At 39.1% G+C, this 19,906-nt stretch overlaps 1 protein-coding gene across 1 annotated transcript; it reads right to left on the bottom strand.

Annotated features, from left to right (window-relative positions):
- Nucleotides 1-2,546: 2,546 nt before the first annotated feature.
- MYOZ2 (myozenin 2) lies at nt 2,547-18,275 on the bottom strand. Its single transcript, XM_084203898.1, has 6 exons — nt 18,117-18,275; nt 17,464-17,567; nt 12,288-12,457; nt 10,775-10,904; nt 9,244-9,427; nt 2,547-2,952 (listed from the first exon to the last, which is right to left on the bottom strand). The coding sequence occupies exons 2-6, from the start codon at nt 17,537-17,539 to the stop codon at nt 2,721-2,723; spliced, it is 792 nt and encodes a 263-aa protein (XP_084060024.1). The 5' UTR covers nt 17,540-17,567; nt 18,117-18,275; the 3' UTR covers nt 2,547-2,720.
- Nucleotides 18,276-19,906: the final 1,631 nt, after the last annotated feature.

Genomic DNA, 19,906 nt, shown 5'->3' on the forward strand with positions numbered 1-19,906 from the left:
TACTTTGAGACAATAGAATAATAATTTATTTCCACAATTGTCAGTTGTATGGATCATACAGGAGGGAAAGCAGCCAAGACATGCTGACATATTTCTGACTTCTAAGAAGGGAGCATGCTGTTAATTTTTTTTCTCCAGAGCAGACAGTACAGGCCATGGACCCGGATTTTTCGTGTCAAAAAAGGTTTAAGGTTCATAAGGCTCATACACCTTTTTATTTATTTTTTACATACTGTGATTGTAGGGTATGTTGTATAAACTGGGAGATAGCAAATCTATTTTCCCAATTAACACACTTTTTGTTGAAAACATTTAAATTAATTTTTGAGTTCCCTTTATACTGCTGCAATGGGTACCTTAATGTAAGTAAAAATTAGGCAAAAAAGCCTTTGGGAACTAACATTTTAGGCATTTTTATTGCATATTTATTCTCACCATACCCTTCAGTGCCTTTCTCTTTGTGAAGCAAATACAAGTGTCTTGTGATAAAACGTACACGATGCACTTTTCCTGAAATATTTATAAATTTGTGCTAGCTTCTGTTTGTGTAAATCTGCTACTTGTGTGTTTTCCCATTCAATCTGTCCTTGCAGCTGTATTTGTTACAGCTAAAAGAAGCCTTTAGGAGCCCCCCTGCAGCTTTCCTTTAGTTATAGGATACACTTGAAGTGAAATACAACAGTCTAAAAAAATAAAGGCGGCTCCTAAACCCCAGTCAAGGTAACAGTGGACTTCTGAATTCCCAGTCTTACCAAGAGATGTTCCTTTGTGGCAAACGAGTTGGATTTTGGCAGAGGGATTTGTTTATTGCAGTGGGACTTGCACAATGAGGCTCCATCCAGGCTGATGCAGCCAGGGAACATTCCTGGACACTGGCACTGGCTCCTGCGTGCTGTTGAATGCTTAGCACATTGCACAGCCCTCCCTCTGCCAGTTAACACTCTCCCAAACCCTTCCCAGGCATGGCTCAGGAGTTTAGCGTGGCCTCTTCCCAGCAGGTGCTTTGGCACAAGCCCCGCGCTGCGGGAAGGTTGAACGGTGCGGCTGCAGATTCTCCCCAGCCAGCGGGGCTTCCACGGAGCGCTCCGGCCCGTGCGATGGGCTGGCGTGCTTGCGGCTCTCTGGTGGCAGAGCTGTGGGACGGGAGGCACAGGGCTCCTACTCTGCAGCTAATGACTGAGCTGGGAGGGGAATCAGAGCGCGTTGTTTTGCGGTTCCACAGCTCCTCCGAGAAGCGTCGGACAGAACGTAAGGACTGCCCGTGCTTTCTGTTGTTCAGACCATCAGCTGAACGTGTCCATAGCAGGCTCAGCGCCTCTCAAACATCTGGAGCCTCCTGAGCCCGTTCTGCTCCAGTGTACCCACGGATATATAGGGAACTAAAGTTGCCATTATGTGTGCTGTGTAAGAAGCAAGGTGGCATGCTTTGCATGTATAGGTTGTTTTTACAGAGAATACAGTAAAAATGATGTATCCCCTCTTCACAGTTCTCATGTGTATGTGCTGTACACCAGTTTTCTCATATTTCTCTTCAAACAACCTTATGAATGCCCATAAAATGCTAATTCCTCCAGAACCTGTTTGCATTACATCTCACCATAGTTTTTTATTTAGTCTTGCGTCTTTAACTTTGAAGAATTAGTATTTTTGTCATTGTCCATTTAATGGTTGTACAATGTGCACAGTTAAGATCCCCAAACTAATCCCTTGCTAGGAAAGTGCTCTCAGTCAATGAGGCGGATTTTTTTTATTTATTTATTTCCTTGTTTCCTAAATTTGTTCAGCACCTGTACATTTATTTGTGAAAATTATGTGACAAAGTAAATGAAAGGAAATGGATGGCAAAATTTCCTTTGCCAACTACCTGCCTTGAAATGACATTTGAAAAACACATATGCTGATATTTATAAAATATCAGATCCTGTCAGTATATCAAGAGCAAGGACTCTCTCATGCTTTTAAGTCCCAGTATAGATGTAGAGGGAAAGGTCTATGAAATTTCCTTCTACTGAGAAAAACATTTGTGGTAACAGAGCTTGGTGATACTATTTTTGTTTGTTTGACATAACCAGTCGTCGCTGGGCTTTTTAGTTGTGAATAATACAAACATTCTAGACATCCAGGTAATACCTCTGTACTTTTTCATCCCAGTACGTAATCCTTGTCAATGCCAAATTTACTGGGTTTTCTGTAAACAAATCCAGGTGACACAGGCACTGATGTGCATCATAACAGCTGAGGAAGAGTCAGAAAGGAGGAAAATGGCCTGAATTTGGTGTCACTGAAGTAATGACACAATTATTACCTTGGGCCAAAGGCAGGGTTTGGGAAGAAGGTTGATTTGTCAGAGCTTATTTTGAGCAGGCAGGATTTGGGGTGCATTGAGTGCAAAGTTTGCTTGATTGTTTCCCCTAAATTACAGTACCTTTCAAGTCCCTTGAGAGTAGTGTCACCTCTTTTTTCTTGGTACACCTGCTCTTAAATGACATGCAAATGTTTCAGAAAGTAAAAGAAGAACATGTAAACACAAACAGAAAACATCACTGTCATATTTTCCAAGTTACTTTATTTAGCTCATGTTTACAGATGAAACCGGGTGCTAGAAAAGAGACACCAGCTTCCAAGGAAAAATTTTGTCAGTAGCTTTTAGTAATATTTGGACCAAAAATACAAGGATGTGCAGCTTTGAGCATTTTGTACCATGTAGAATGCAGCCTCTCTCACAGGTCCTCTGTTTCTGGAACGGTGTTGGACTCTGCAGGCTGAATGAACACTACTGGGATATTCTCAGATGTCCATCCTTTGGGAGTCCTGTTGAAGGATCTTCTGGCAGCAAGAGGGTTTGCAAGGATCATGAATCTGGGATCGTTTAGCATCAGCATATTATAATCTGGTACCTTGAATTTAACCAGCTTTGATGCTCTCTCAAAACCACCAAAGGGAGTGGCAACTCTGCAGATATCAGAGAAATAAAAGTTAAATATGATTTTAAAAATACTTGTTTTCTTTCCCTCCCAGCAGCTGAAAAGAGCAGATTTTTGTTGCAGTTTCTTGTTCAGATTTTCAAGCTTTGTAAAAAAACCCATTCTGTTTGTGTTTTCTGGGAAATTCTCTTTAAGATCTGATTAATTTCCCCTTGGATAAAGCTTGCAGCCTTTTCAAAAATTCAAGTGGATGAAAAAGCCAAGAGAAAAAGACGTTACAAGAAAACCATGTAATTGGTGAGTCACAGTTACTAAACTTATTTTGTTGGTGATAAGTTGATAAGTCTGAAACTGTAGCTCAACACATTCTCTCTAGCAAGTAATTAGTTCAGAAACTTCTCACCCCATTTTCTCCTCTCCTCAGCTGCTTGTTCCTCCCACTACACTGTGTTTCAGCACTATATTGTTGTACCAGTTAGAATGTATGTGGGTTGTGCAGTAAACTTGGGTCACTTCTGTGATCTAGGTTAAACAAAGACCTTTGAAAACAGAGGAGCGCTTCAAAATCCAAATTATTTCAGCAATCTAGTTTATATCAGTATGCTCGAACAATTGCAGCAATACAAGTGAAGAGGAGTGGAGCTTAATGAGTGAAGCAGAAAGGAACAGCCAAAGAAAACAGGCTCTGGAAAGGAGGGAATGGGTGAGGACTTGATACACCAGCTTTGTTTCTGAAGAAAATGTTTATGTAACTAAGCCTTGAAACACTGTTCAGCCGGTATTTTTCATGTTATTTGAATGTAGATTTTCCCCCAGGCAGTAAGCCTGAGAAACTGGAAGATAAGGAATACTAAGTTGGAGTTGACTGTTAGATGCATTTGCAAATGCTTTAAAACAACAGTATTTCCAAATATCTCCCCTGATCTTCTGTATATATGGGTTTCAGACTGAAAAAAAACCCCTTGAGTTTTCCCGTCACTTCTTCCAGCCTCCTGTAGACAAACAAACAGACTATGGTGTGTGCTCTGCATTTTGATCAGCTGCATAACTTTGCTGGCATATATTCTAGCCAGTGAAGAGTGTCAGATTTTTAAATTGCACAAGAGCACCTGGTTTCTGCAGAAACCAGACGTGTAATGGCATGGGAAAATTAATTTTTGTTGAAATGGTGTTTCACCAGCCTTGGTATATTTGGTGTGTGGTACAGAACAGCAGATCTGATGGAATATATTTCCAGTGGCTCCAAGTATTATAGCAAAAGCCCAGAGAAACTAATACCAACAGAAACTAAAAGAGCTTGTTTGAAGATCTGTCCAGGATTTTCAGCAGAATAAAACCCCTAAGTTTTGTACTAAGAATGAAGTACACACACACAAAAGGAAGAGATTAGTTCAGAAAAATGAATCTGTGACATGAAAGAAATGGTGCTGCTCTCTCATTGCATGGATGATTCACTGCATTTTGGTACGAGCAGCATTTGTTAAAGGGGGTGGTGTTAACTCCAAAGCATCAATCCTGGGAGATATAAAAAATCATGCAAGTTCTGGGCATGCATCCTCACTGAGAGAAGAACACTGCTTTAGATAAGGCTCTAAAAATGTGTCTCAAATGATGATAAGACAAGATGTTGCAGCAGCAGCAGCCAGTCCAGGCATTAAACTCTTTTGAGGTCAAAGGAAATTGTTTATCCAAAGTTGGTATCGAGCCTGTGGTATCAAGCTTTTCTTGTGGAGCTGTCTTCTAGGTCACAGTGTCAACATGGATACCGTATGATACTGATTGAAAATAATTGCTTGGTAATTGGCACAGAGTGAATGTAGTGATCTACATCTCACCGGATAATAAATATTGTTTTAATTGCTGCCCTAATTACAATGCACATTCTCATATTGCTGTGATATTTAATTATCACCGATGTGTATATTAAAAGGATAATCAAAATAAACAGAATTGTAATAGTTGTATAATTAGCAAAACAATTGTGTTGTCTAAAACATCCTCTTTGTAGTATTTATGGGTTTTAAATACAGCATACTCCTGTATGTAACAGAAACAGGAGGGCTTTCTTTGGAAATTCAAGTATCTTTTGTGCCAAAATACCCCCCTGTAGTTGTTATACAAAGTTTGGCCTCAGAGAATTCTGCATTCCTGCCTTATAGGCAGGGGCACATGATGGTTGACAGAAAGGAGAGTACAGTAATTGGCTGAGAGATGTTGGTTTTCCTTTACAGCAGTAAATATGTCCTTGTGTGCAATAACTTGTCTGACAACATGGTGTTGTAATGACCTCTGTTGTGTGCACATCAGCTGTGCTACTTGAGGTCTGATTCATTGTATAGAAGCCTAAATCTCATGCCTAAAAAATTCCAGTAGTCATTGCTCATAAGGGCGGAAATGCTGGTTCAGAGCCATAGGAAATAGTGCCAGGAAGTGTAACAGATTGTTTAATATTCACTTTGCATATTCCTAAAAAGTAGGTGCTTGATTTAACAATAGCAGGTACAATCATGTTTATTTTTACTTGTCATTTTAACAGGATTTCTTTTCAATTTTTTACCCTTAGTCTTTCTTATTGAATATTACGTTGTCTCGACATAGGAGACTGCTTGTAGTTAACACGATTTGGGAAACTCTGAAGGAATGTTTTAACTGCATTAGATTAGCACCTTTGGTTACATAATCACAAAAAAAAAAAGTGAATTTCACATTTTAAAATGGGATCATCATTCATAGAACATTTTGTTTATCATTAATTCTGCAAAAAAATGAGATGTAGGAGGAAAGAATCTGACCCTGCAAAATGCTTAGAGCTTCACGGGAGCTTAGTGCAAGAGCTAATGCTAATTTCACAGAGGTATTTGGGTGCTAAGGTACTGGCTAAACACCAGTTCCCACCAATGTCACATCACTTGAAGTTAGCACCCAAAATTCCTGGGAGACTCTGGATCTTAACATTTTCTAATAGACATCAAGATTCATGAATCAATGAAAACAGAGCCCAGTCTGGATCGACTGAATTCCTGTAGTGCTTTTGAAAGAGTAGTCTTTGGGAATTGAGAAAGCTGAGTAGAATTTGTCTGGTAGGAGAGGCAGAACTAGTCTGACTTGCTTGTCCTATGTGAGTAAGATGTGGTGCTTTGTATGTTACTCATAATCCTACCTTTGACATTTTATCCAGCTGCAAGAAAGCAGATGGAATAAAGGTACTAATTTAAGTAATATTATGAACTCCTTAGCAAATGCAGATTCCTGCTGCTTTCCCACAGATTCATTACTTGGTGCTTCCATACTGGTAAAAGAGACAAGAAATTTTTTCACTAGCAAATGCTTCTTCAATCCTAATAGGAATGAATCTCCAAGAGAAGCCAGATGGCATGGTCTGTTCTGCTTCTTTTCTCTGCTAGAACAGATTGGTTTTATCTCTGAGGGGAGCAAAGAGTAGCCTGGTGTGCGCAGTGTGTTCAGAGCCCCTCTGAGCTCCACTCCCCTCTGCCCAGGGCTGTGCTGTCAGAGCACCGCTGCCAGTCTCACAGAAAGCCCTGCCTTGGAGCACAAACCCTCCTGACATTTGCTGCCACAGCTCTTCCTCCAGTGATCTGCCAGCACTGCAAGGTCCCCGCAGCTTAAAATGAATACTACACTCCAAAAAACACCTCTATGAATTCCTTATTTGTCTTAAAAAATTCCTTTGTGTCATAAAAATTGCACTGCTGCAGGGTCCACAGTCACCTCTTCACTACTGGACAGTGGGGAAAAAAAACCTGGATGCTGTTTAGTGCTGAAGTGCTTTTATCTGTGAATGTGTGCCTCGGTTCCAACACATCAGACCTCCCTACCTGCTCAGGTTGTGCTGCTTTTCCAGTTTGTTGTGTAACCAGGAAAGCTGAAAGGAGCCTGAAATGATTTGTAAAGTCTGAGTGCCACTTCAACAGACGCCAGTGAATGAACCGGGAGGGATCCCAGGCCCATTTCCCTTGGGAATCCTATGGCTCACCCTTGCAGCTAACCACACCCCTCCTGACTCATGGTGACTGTAGCAGTGCTTTGCCGGAGAACAAGCACAATGGCACTTTACTGGTTGATGCAGCAGGATGGAAAGCCTAGATAGATACCCTCACTGATAACAAAATGGTGCTATTATATCATATTTTAATTGTTTAATACAATATAATTTGCTTTCTCTCCGAGACTGCAATTAAGCAAGCCAAGGATGCTGTGACCTAGATGCACAGAATGACTTAGTAGGATCTAGACACGGAAGTCCAGTTAGTCTTCTGCTGGATAGCTTGGCATGGCAGTGTGCTGTTTTAAATCCCATCATCAAACACTCTCCTGTGAATTTTTAGGAGTGCAGACATCTAAGTCATGGCTGTGAAATCCTCTCCAAGAGATGAGTATCTTGAATTTTAATTCAAATTCTAAATTTTTTTTTAATCTGCTAGAAAACATAAGTCTGACTGTAGCATGTAACAACTTTTCTAGGGCTACCAGGCATCCCTTTCTACTGGATATCACGTTTTTTCCATGAAAAGAAGAGTTGTGGTGGACTATGTTTATATAGTTTTTGGTTTGAATTTTACCACTACAGTCTGGATCTGCATTTATGTGCCAAATTTTAGGTTTTTATGGCAGTTACAAGGGAGAGTATTGACTTTTCCCTTATAAGAATGTACATATGTTCAAGAAATTCAGACTGTAGTAAGCCACAGTTCTGCCATGTCATACACAGAGAAACTCCACATAGAAAGAAATCCAAATAGTTAGTGTTGTGAAGAGGGCAGCTAACAGAACACAGGGCCACAGAGACAGCCTTAAAATCCACAAAGAAGCCATCAGACAGCATCTCATGACAGATATCCCTGTTAATGGAGTCTCTGTGCCCTGTCTGGTGCTGTCCTTCACAATAATGACTAGCACCTCTTGTGAGAAGGAGAACTGATTCTGTCTCCATGCATTTGTATCTTTAACGGGGTTTTTTTTTGCTCTTTTTTTTTTTTAACTTTTTCTTTTTTTTTTTTTTTAGGTTACAATAAGCACAGTACATAAACTGTGCTGTTACTGTTCTGATGTTGGCAGCTGTGGCACTTCTCTGACTTGCATTTACTGTTTTGTCTGCTGAGAAGAGTGTGCCACACAGACTCAGTTATTAACATGGCAATGTATATTGCTGCAGGGAAATCAGAACTAATGCAGTGTCTGCAGTGCCAATTTTGGTGTTGAATTGTGTAATGTTTTAGTCCTTGCACTCATAGTGGAGGCCCACATCAACATCAGGAACACAAGTGATGTTTGTGGTGTATTTCTCCAAGTTTTTATTGCCATGAACAATTTTTTTTTTCAATAGATTGCTGTCTGGCCTTTTGAGGAGGGGTTTTGGTTTGGCTCAGCTGTCTGGAACTCAGCAGGGTTGTCCATTACTTCAGTAAATAAAAATCGTGTAAATGGAATGAAAGAAAGCAAAAGACATGAGTAAGAATTTGCTTTCAAGCTTTAAAAGCCCAGTGTTGTCCATATAGCTAGAAGTTCTACTGAAAGCCATGATACACTAGTTACTATGTAAAAACAATGTTTAAGCTGTTAATTTGTTGCTGAAGGTTATCAAATACATAAAAAAATGTAACACTGCAATAAAAGAGAAATCTCGCTATTTCCTGTGAGGGATTGGTTGAGGGATAAAGTTCATTGCACCGCCATTGCCTAAAACATAGCCATGTGAGTTATATTAGAAAAAGAAATAGAAATAGAGTACTTTGCATTATACAACTTAGAAACAAAGTTTTGACTGAGAGATCTGACAATACCATACTTACTGAAGTCAACAACAGGCATCCTGAAAGGAATTTGAAGCTCATATTTCCCATTTATTGAGTACACTGAATCACAGAATCATAGAATCACAGAGTGGTTTGGGTTGGAAGGGCCCTTAAAGAGGATTTCGTTCCAACCCACCTGTCGTGGGCAAGGACACCTTTCACTAGACCAGGGTGCTCAGAGCTCCATGCAGCCTGGCCTTGAACACCTCCAGCAATGGGCATCCACAACTTCTCTGGGCACTGGATTCTGATACTTTCTTTCTTTCAATATTTTTAGCAATTTATCTTCTGTTCCTAGTTTTACCATTTGAATTTGGGCCCATAATTTAGAGATAGAATAATTTCCTCCTTAATGCTCTTGTTTACCACTTGTAATCTCTGTGTGTGTTCATGTTTATGCATACACTTGCAAACACAGGTGGTAGGGTTTTTAAAGCTGGTGTAAACATTTTATTTCATAGTAATTTTCCTCTGGTCAGTAAAATTCAGTGTTCATTCAGGATTACCTGTTAAAGCTCCTGTAGTCAGGCAGTTCCGGCTTTGCTTCAGGTGCAAAAAGTTTAGGATATAAAGCTTCCAGCAGTTCTGGATCATCCCTAATGGCTTCTATCCAGGGAGACTGGTAATACTTGGGCACAGCAGTAGTGTTGAACTTTTCAGGAGGAATTTCTTTCAGTGGTCCAGAATATCCTGCAATGTGGTCAAGGTAAAATGATTATAATGATTCTTTGTGTTTTCTGCTTCCTTGTCGCCATCCTGTGCAAGCAGGAACTAACACAGCAGAACTTCTCAGTGAGTTAAAATGAACAGTTGGGCCAAGTCACCAGGCTACAGCTACACAGAAACAGGGACCTGGCAGGGAAAATTTGTAGCTTTTTAGACAGAAAATTGCTCCAAAGTATTCCACCTTCTTTTGAGGCTGAGTTTATTTTGGTCTTTTTTATAAATTTGTTTCTATTGTAAGCATTTGTTTGAAACCAGAGAGTCCTTAGGCTAAATTAACAAAAAGATTTTAAAAACAGACTGTTGATTAAAAGTAAGACAATTCTACATCTTTGAGTGAAATTTTCCACAAGTACATCTACATCTAGGTCTCTAAATTTCATTCTATAAGCTTAAACCTCCCCATGGCTTAAAATCTACTCTGACAAGACCTTTTTTGCCTAAAGAAAGGCTTGAAGATTTCTATCATGTCTTAGCAATGGAAATTACCTCTGTTTGCATTGTGTTTGGCCAAAGGATGCACAGAGCCTCAGCAGACACCAGCAGAGCAGGACTGACCTAGTTTACATGGACTGGAAAAGGTCTGCACAAAACATGCATTGAGTAATTCTGAACAAAGAATGAATTTGTAAAAACCACGGTCTGCTCATGGATAATTCATAAACAGGAAGAAGGGCTATATCACTGAATAAATTAATTAAAACAAATTAGCCTTCTCTAGTCTTTAAAGAATACAAAATAAGGCCTTCTTGTAACTCACTCCTTTAAATAAAGCCAACAGTACCCTCACAGTTAAGGATTTAAAAAAGAACAGTTTATGCAGCCAGAGGCAAATTCCTTTCAAAGTTACTCCTCTCTAAAGGGTTCCAGCAAAATTTAGTGGCTTCAGATTTACATTTATGGATAATTAAACTACAATGGATAGCTTGCTGACTGTTGAGCGGGATGTTGCATGTTGGAAACAATGGTTCGACAAAGAAAAATCAATATATTAACGTGGTTTTAAATCAGAGGATCTCTTTCTCAGTGTTTTTAAGACCCATATATATAGGAGCAGACTCTCTTGATATTATGTTTTTAGTTTAGAGAGAAGTAGTACAAAAGGTATATCACATCTTTTAGAAATGAACACAAGCAACTAGGAGCAACCCTTTACATTTCTGGGAGAAGTTCTGATTAGTTACCTGACTTGAATGTGTCTATTTCTAATATTAGTCCATTATCTTCTTATTGAAAATACTGCCTTAAAAATGGTCGTTTCTTTGCCGTGCAATGAGGCTGAGTGTATTCAGTTTCTGCAGACTCCCACGTTACCTGGGGCGATGTTGTCGGGGTGTGGAGGGCTCCGGGGGTCAGGTGTGTTGGGAGGTGTCATTGGGGCATGCTGGGGGATTCCTTCCACACTGAGGCCATCCATTCTGACGCTCTGGATGGGCTCTCCACGCTGCATTCAGACAGAAAGAAATAGCACTTCAGGCATGGCATTCTTTGGGGAGACTGCACCAGTGCTCTGATTTACAGCCCAGATCTGATTTCCAGCATGCACAATTCTAAAGCACACTGTGCTGCTGTTTGGTAGAGTATTCCCTTCACACTTGTGTTGTCTAAGTAACCAAAAATGAGCATTTTTTCGGTCACTAGACACTAGATGCTGTTCTGTGCCAGACAGAGCACCCATGCTACCCAAAGGGTCAAGAAGTTTGGCAAGTTTGAGACCTTTGAGTTTCAAAGCATTGATTCTTCAAAGCGTCTCTTCCCATATCAGTTGAAAATTCGCTGCATTTGTTCAACTGCTTTTGTTTGGGATTGTCTTTTCCTTTATTTGTAGTAGAAATAACAACTTCAGTGCAGGTCACTTTCTGGAGATTCATGATATGCTGTTATTTTCCACCCTCCTATTGGGATATCAGTTCTAAGGAAACATCTGAAGGCTTAATCATTGTTGCATAAATATAGAATTAGAGTCTCATAAGAAGTCAGCATCTTATTTTAGCCATGACACATAGGCTAAAAGCAATTTAAATATAGACTGGTTTAGAGTAAGAATTTCTTGAATAGGAAAGCAAACAAATGATACTTGTTTAAACTTGAAGTAACAACAAAAAAAGATCAAGGCAGAATGTTTTCTAGTCATCCTGAAGTATGTTAAAAAGATTAACTTTGGCAGGCAGAGCCCTAAAGATGATGCAGACGCCACCAGCGGTGCTAAATAGACACTTAGGGGAGGGAACTGCAGCCAGAGGCATCATTTTTTCATGTGTTGGAATGTCATACTGATTGTAAACCAAATGTACTCTGTGGTTTTGGGGGGGGAAAGTGGACTAGAGGGAAACGGATCTGTCAGACTGTAGCAAAATCATGTAATTGCATACAGAATTCTGACAAGATTGGTGGTGTGCTCAGAATTTATCTGTGTAGCTTCCAATACTCAATAGAGGGAGAAATGGGGGGACAGTTTTCATAGATGGACTTTTAAATAAGAGTTTTTAATAACAGCTTGGGTGCTCAGTGGAGGATTTATTTTAAAAAGGCAGATTTATCAAAGCTCAAACTGGATCTCATTTTATCCCAGTGTAATTTAACTTCTGTTGAGCAAGTGATCAAAGATATTGGGAATATCTGTACCATATGAAAATAAATGTAAATTTATTTTCTTATCTGTAGGATCTCATTTAATAAAATACAATTGGCTCATTTCTTCTTAGCCTCATTCTAGGATTTTGCTTTCATTTTTCCTGAAACTACAAGTTAATGATACACAATGTGTATCATGAGAGGCAAAGGAGCCTGATGTAGAATCACCAAGAAGCCATTACAAAATACTCACATTTCTTGGCTTGTTTGCCACGTAATGATAATTTTCATATGTGTATTTGTCAGATCTCCGCTGGCGTCGCTTGAAGAGCCTGGCCCCTCTGTTGCTGAGTGTCGACAGTTCCTCCACCATGATATCTCTGGGCGTGCTGACCTTTTTTCCAAGGTTCAGGGTGGGTGAGACTGCAATGCAATGGGTAAGTACAAGCCTCTGTTTGTCTTAAATGTCTGATATTCCATGCTCTGCACCTGAAATCCAACAACTTCTTCATGCATATTTGGCTAACACATAACACAGTGTCACATGGTGTTAGTGAAATTAAACCTTCTTCCCAAATTTTGGAGGACATTATTGAACACCACGAACTTGTATTCTCAAAGATGATAAGCATCTCAAGTTCCAAATTAGATCAGGTCTATAGTGTCCTACACACTATATTAATAGCAGGCTAGTAAAAACTGGCTTCTGCTAAAACTGGGAACAAAATTCCTTCTCATCCCAGGTTCCCACATCAAACCTTCATTTAACTTTCTGTCCCCTGCATTGGATAGATAAGGGATAATCTCCTTTAAACACACCTACCAGTTTCTATTAAATGCTATTTTTAGACTGACTCTCAAAATAAAGCTCAAGGTGTGGAAAATGAGTCCTAACAAAGAATTACAACATGCTTCTAGAAATTGATTCATTTAGGACCTTTTGGGTTTTATTCTCTTTAAGGAGAAACTGAAGTACTGGATGCATATTTCTTTATTCACTACTTGGGGAAAATTTCTTCTATGTCTTTATTCACATCCTGTGGAATTTGAAAAGGAAAGTGCATAAGCAAGGGAAGGGGAGATCAATCATGATTGAAAACAGAATTCTGAATGTCATCTTCATGATGTTGTTCTGGAAGCTGGGATGCTGGTTGCACCAAGCAAGCTATTGCTTTGTCACTGAACTCTCACTGAATGTCCCCAACCTAGAGACAAAACTTAATCCTTAGAACACAGAGACCTAAATACTGAAGAAACTATTTTCTATTTATTCATTTTTGCTTAGAGCATTGCAGAATTTAAGAAATACAACAATAATAAGACATTCTATGTTTCACATATTCTTATGGTCTTCAGGATTTAGAATTCTGAACTTTGACATGTATTTTAATACATTAAAATGAAATGAGGACAAATTATACATAATATGTATCCTGCTAGCAGAGTAAGCAGACAGGAGGGCCAGTTTGAAATTCACATTACAAATTAATTAGCTGCAGAAGGTACCTAATGCCAAAGTCAATATTGCATATGAAGGGTTTTGTTTTTAGTAAATGGCATGTTCAGCCTGGCATGTGTCTCCTAGTAACTTTATGTTGGAAAAACAATGTGATGTGCTGACATTTAGGAAAACTTAATGGAGACAGATATGTTAAATATTTAGCTGAAGCTGTATGGACAAGAGTTTTCCATGTGGTAAATGAAACAAGTAGATGGGCCCTGAAGTGCACCCCTGTTGATCCATTTCAGTCCTTACCAATTTCAACTGAACACTTGCAGTGGATTTCAGCAGAACAAGAGCAAGTTAACTGGATCATGAGCTGGATTGTGCACTTCTCCTTTAAAAATAGAGTGTGCAAAGAATCTTAACAACCTCCTGTTATTTAAGAGCTAGTTACAAAACAGGGCGTTCTTAACATGGCAGAAAATGACTCAGCTTGCCCAGCGTATCCCTATCAGTGGCTGATAATGGTGGGGTTTTGGCTCTGGCATGGAGATAACTGTACTGGTTATTGGCCTGTGGCCTGAAATTTAGACCTCAAGTCATATTTTGATTTTACTGTTTCTCAAAATGACTGCAAGGGTAGAGACTGCTGGATGGTTTCATATTAGTAAGAAGAAAGAAATTGACCCCATACTTCAGCAACGTTTTCACATAGAAAAGCTTTTGTTGTTTGTACACAGAATGGGGATCTTGAACATCATCAGAGACTGGGGAGCCAAGGCAACTGCAGAGCTCTGTCCAAAGCACTTGGGATTCTTCTGGGACACTCTGGGTGTTATCTATTTTGGGCCTTGCTGTTCCCTTATATACACACTGTTCTTGTTAATGTTAACTGAAGGCTCCAAGCTACTTTGTAACTCACAGTTGTGTACTCTTGTGTATCCAGGCAGCATCCCAAAATCATAAGTGTAAAGTTCATTTGAATTCCTTGCCAACTAAAATCTAATCATCTGTCTAGCTTTATGATGTGTCTAGGGATAGTTTCAGTGTCAGTGCAGATAAGGTGATGGAGAAAGAGAGAAGGAGGACATTCAGGGGTTGATAGAAAGAGAACATTAATGTCATAGATGGACATTGAAAAATAATATTGAAAGTTTAATTCATAGTTTAATCCTAATCTTAACCTTTTAGCTTCATTTCTTTAATTTGCTCCTGCCAAGTCCTTCTTGTCCTGTGCTTAAAATCACAGCAGATTGTATTTAAATATGATTTATATAGTCCCTCCAGCATTCACTACCTAATATTCCTTTAATCCTTCAGTTTACAATCTTCTAAATACCTTAATCTGGACTATAAACTTTAATGATAAATATTAGAAAGTGTGTTTGTTGTAGTATCAGAAATAAGATCTTTTAACTCTATCAGAAAAGACAGTTCGTGTAGATACTGAAGAAAGCATTTAAGAAGCAATATAGAACTGGATGTGGGATTTAAGTGATGAACTCCAAGGGCTTTTTAAACATATGTATTTATATACATCCAAGTTTACCAAGTAGTCTTAGAAGTGTCCTGATTGGTCCAAGTCTGCCAGACGAACCAAGGGCCTGAGGAGGTCAGTGTATGCACCCACTGATTTACTATGCAGTTTCTCTTTGAGACTGTAAGAAGGTTTGCAGTTGATGTCTATTCCTACAGCATTTAATGGTGTGTGCATTTTCTCTTAAAAATGGGACAAAGTCATGTCCCACAAGCCAACAGCAGAGGTGGACTTTCAGGGTTCACCAGTCTTGCCCAGAGATTGGTGATCTGAGACACCGGCAAAAAACTTGGCTGGTTTTGGAGTCTATCAACAACTGTTTCTGCTATGAATGTCTTTTAACAATGAAGGGGAGAGTCACTCTTTACCTGAAAGCATTATAATAAAAAGGGTCTGTAGTAAAAGTGGAGTAGGAATGCTTACACCATTCCACGGTGCTAGAGTTTATGCTACAGAGCCTTCTGTTGTTGTGTACCTGTGCTAGCAGTGGAGAGTTTCACAGGGCTGTGAGACTGGCTGGAACTGTACATTTAGTTTTGATGTAATTACCAGTTGCAGGACTGTCATTAGGAATAGTGATTCCAAGCTCAGAGAGACAACAGCTCACCTTCTAGATCTCAAATTAAGCTCATTGAATTAACGATTCAGATCAAAACAAAATGTCAAAAATTAGTTAGGCTGAATCTAGTCAATTAAATGCAATATTTCTCCTTGGTTTTTCCAAGGCTTGTTCAGATTTGGTCCCAAAGAACTGGTTTATATTTTGTGTCACCACAGCTTTGGTTATCCTTGTCTTTTCTATCTGGCTTCACTGAGCTTGTACAGTTATAAATTTCAGTCTCTTATCACACCCATTTCATGGACATTCATTTTTTGTTAACATATAAATATCTCAAGCACCCGAAGAAGAGGTAAAAATAGAATTTTACCAAGAGTTAGAATTGCCTTCAGTGGCCACATATCACAGCATATCTTGCAGGATAAGCTGCCATAACTATGAGTATGAATCTTGACAGCAAATCTGATAATACGTAAATAATAAAAGGGAAGATTATGTGAGGCAAATGTTAAGCATCAGCACAGATTATCCAAATACGCCAATGATTTCAAGGGCTGTATGCTACATTTATTAGTATTGCTATGAATAGTAGCAACATTTACCATGTGAAATGCCTGGTTCCAAACAAACATATGAAAGACTTTTTTTTCCCTTTTGCCCTGAAGAGCTTACAGGCTATTTCAGGCACATGTAGTGCTTGGGTTTACAATACCAAAAAAAATGGGGTTGTAATGAAATCTGGAAGTACAGACTGGCTTTCAGATTTGAGTGCATGTTCAGTGGAGAATTGAAACAGGAAAGAGGTATTTGTTTAGGAATAGAAACTTCAGGAATAAACCTCTGGAAATATCTGAAGGAGTAGGACCAGGCAAACTTGTAGCTTTTTTCTCTAAAAATTCTCTAGTTCCTCACCCTACTCTTCATGCAATCACCATGGTCATCGAGTGGGTGCAGAAACCATCCACAAGTTTCTTGAAACAAAAGCCCACTGGGAAGATTTTCAAAACTGGAATTCCGTGTTCAGTATTTCATCCCATGGAAGCGGTATAACTTTCATAAATTCTAAACATTAATGCAGCTCCCTGTGGTTGCTGTTAGGCTTGAGGGGTGCTTATCACTTTTAGAAAATGGATCTTTTATGTAGATGGTAAAAAAAGCTTCATGGGCAGGACTGGAAGGCTCTCCAAAAGCATCCAGCACATGCCTAATGAAAGCCAAGCAGATTTGTATTCCCACTGGAGTTAATTGCTTCTTAAGGTGTCATGCTAGAAGCATAACTTCAAGAACCTGTTTTAGAAAATCAAACAACCTTCCAAAAAGGGCCTGCATTTTCATCAGTGCAACTACAGAGAAGTAAAATTTCTGTCAAATAAGATTATTTGGTGGCTGTGCATTGGAGAGAATGCCAAATGCTAGTAAAATGTGTTAGTAACAAAGACAAGATTTGAGAGGAATGGAGATGTGAACATTTGTTTCAAATTTTTTTATCATTTATATAAAAAAGCAGAGTGAAGCAGACCAAAAAAGAAAAAAACAACAAGAGGGCACAGATCATTATGTTTCTTAGATGATAGCCTTTTAATGTGGAATGAAGTCACGTTATTAACCCCAAATAATGTTCTGAAAGGCTATCCTAGCAGAATGTACATCAGCTGTTAGATTACTTCATTCCTCCACAGCAGTTGTTCATCTGAAAATAGCTTTCAAATGAAAAGAGGCAACTACAAAAGGATTAGTTACCATAGGCAGCATGATACTCCCACAAGATTATTTATGGCAAAACACCCAGAGACAAAGCTGTAAGAGAGTTAAACTCTGTGATTAAAGGAAATGTATTAGGGAGGGCTAGAGGACATTGCATATGCAGTAAGCTGGGTTCAGTGCTATACCATTTCTGTGTATTTCATCCATAATGGCTGATGCTTGCTCTTTCCTCTCTTTGGCCAGGGCAGAATCTGATAGCATTGTGATTTTCTGATACGACTTTTCCTTGCTGCAAAAAAACAACACATTTTTATATTGTTGAGCCAGCACACACAGTTTGGTCAACTTTCATTTCCAACAGCCTGTTTAGAATGGCTGAACAGTGAAGTCAGGGGTTTCTGACTGAGAAATACTGCCCTGCAAAATGCACTGGCAGTTCTTGCTTGCAGACAGATGTTAGGACATGTTTTGATGGATAGAAGTTTCAAAGGAATGGACTTTGAGTTGGTTACATAAATTCTTCAGCAAAAATCAGTGTCAGTGGTATAGGCCTTCTCACATCTACTCACTATACTGCAAGATGTAAATTCCTAACTAATTTTAATTTACATCTCGGTTTATGTTTTCAGAAATGTTACATTTTGAAATTTCTTAATCTAATAAAGAATCTGAGGAATGAAACTAGTTCCTCTGGCATCTTTAAAGAAGGTGCATTTCTGACTAAGTAAGAATATAAACATCTGTTAAGTTGCAGAGTCAAGAGGTTACATAAATGTCTTGTATATGACAGTTTGTAGGACAGACAATGTCAAAACATTTCAGGAAACAATACACTTACCCTACTGTTTTGTTGTGCAGATAAAAAGCGATGTCAACCCTTTAGCTGAGGCTTCAGAAGTTAGTTATGCATGGGGATGACCTGCCTGGTCCTGGATGGTTTGTACCCTTGTGCTGGGATCTGCATGGTACCTAGTACTGAGACAAACTGGGGGGCTGATCCTCTCCAAAGGGGTTGGCATCCAGCTGACATCAACCAGTTATATATAGAACCAAACACTCCAGCCACTCATATCTTCCTGGCAAAAGAAGAGAACAGAAAAGATTCAACTGCACCCACAACAAAGAGAGGTTATGTCCCTTTCAGAGCTTATTGAAAATTTGGTGGAATGCCCCCCCCCAATGTACAGATCATCTCCTCATCTTCTCATTGCCCCTGAGAGTTATAATCTGTGTGTTATAATCAGGAAGGAGACATTTAAAAATAAGGCGTTAAGTGTATAGATAGACAAGACTATAGCGGATGAGAATGGCATGGGCTAATCCTTCAGTGAAAGATGAAACCCTGCTCCTGTAGGGGCCGATGGCTAAAGTCAGTGGCAGATGGCTGATATACAGAGGCTGCTCTGCAAAAGAAATGAGATTTTCTTCAGCATTAGACGTGATAGGGAGTAATTGCTCAACAAGCACATGCCTCACAAACTGTTGCTCAAAATCCCTTCACTTTCTTTGAGCACTGGGGACAAAAAGCCTTCAGCAATTTGAAGCTCACTAATATCCAGCATTCCAGGATGGTGTTGTGTCAGTTTATCAAAGAAATGTGTGATTTGTAGTGCACAGATCTTTCCAGACAGTGACCAACTTTGGACAGACTAAAACAGCAGCAGAAAGGAACATTATCCCCTTGCCCTCCTGTCTGAATGCAGATAGATGAATTTTGGGACAGTAAAAGCAAGGTGAAGTTCTTGTATTTCTGATTTGGATTTGACTTTGTTCTAGGAAGTTCCTTTTTTGTTATGAAAAATTATGATCTTATTTAGCTTGGAGGATTGATCAGAAAATTGTATGTATTCTGACTTTAAAGGGAATCTGGAGAGTAATAAAATAAACCAACACGACGTGCAGACCTTTTCCAGTAAGAAGCACTTTGAGATAGATAAAATGTATGTGCCTGATCCAATGTCCTGAAAATCTGCCTGTCCAACTGAAAAAATGCATTATTTTTCCCTCAAGCTTTCTATTCCCTTTGCTTAGCTTTGCAAAACATATTTCTGAGATCCTAGCCCTCTCTGCCCAGAAGAAATGTTCATTTTAATCCTCACCATCAGAATTAACCTGGTGCTATTGCTGATTGGTGATTTTTTTTCTAGCTTTTGTGCCTGGATCAGACACTTTTAGCAGTACTAACAAGCATGGTCACAGTCTTGGTTGAATCTTACCTATTCAACTAACAACTTTGAATAGTCTCAGGGGTTCATTACCAGCCTGTCAAATGGCATTGAAGGGAAGAATTTTAATGTTACGAAAGCCTGATGAATTGGGGGAGCCAGGTGGGGGGTGGTAATCAAATGTAATTCAGTAAAGCCATTTCCAAAAGCAATTATAAAGTGGGAATTCATCTGATTGGCACTGACTTAAATGTTTAATCCAGGAGGAAATATCAAGAGTCATCCCAAAGGGGATAGTCTCATGTTTAGTCTATTCCAATTCCCGTTAACTACTTTTTGGTACAATAAAAAGTACATAAATGTTATTGTTTTGAAGCTGAGCCTTAAAAAAATACTGTAGAGTGACTATCCTAGAATTTAATTTACTACTTACCAGTGTGTGAAGATTTTGAAATAGAAAGTA

The sequence above is a fragment of the Fringilla coelebs genome, assembly GCF_963513975.1.
Source record: "Fringilla coelebs genome assembly, chromosome: 4".
Classification (NCBI taxonomy): Eukaryota; Metazoa; Chordata; class Aves; order Passeriformes; family Fringillidae; genus Fringilla; species Fringilla coelebs.

Excerpts from the sequence above, each read along its gene's own strand:
- MYOZ2 (XM_084203898.1), bottom strand. The coding sequence starts at position 17,539 with ATGCTATCAGATTCTGCCCTGGCCAAAGAGAGGAAAGAGCAAGCATCA. Across the intron at positions 9,428-10,774 it reads CCCCGACAACATCGCCCCAG|GATATTCTGGACCACTGAAA; the intron begins GTAACGTGGGAG and ends ACCACATTGCAG. Across the intron at positions 2,953-9,243 it reads GACTACAGGAGCTTTAACAG|AGTTGCCACTCCCTTTGGTG; the intron begins GTAATCCTGAAT and ends TGATATCTGCAG.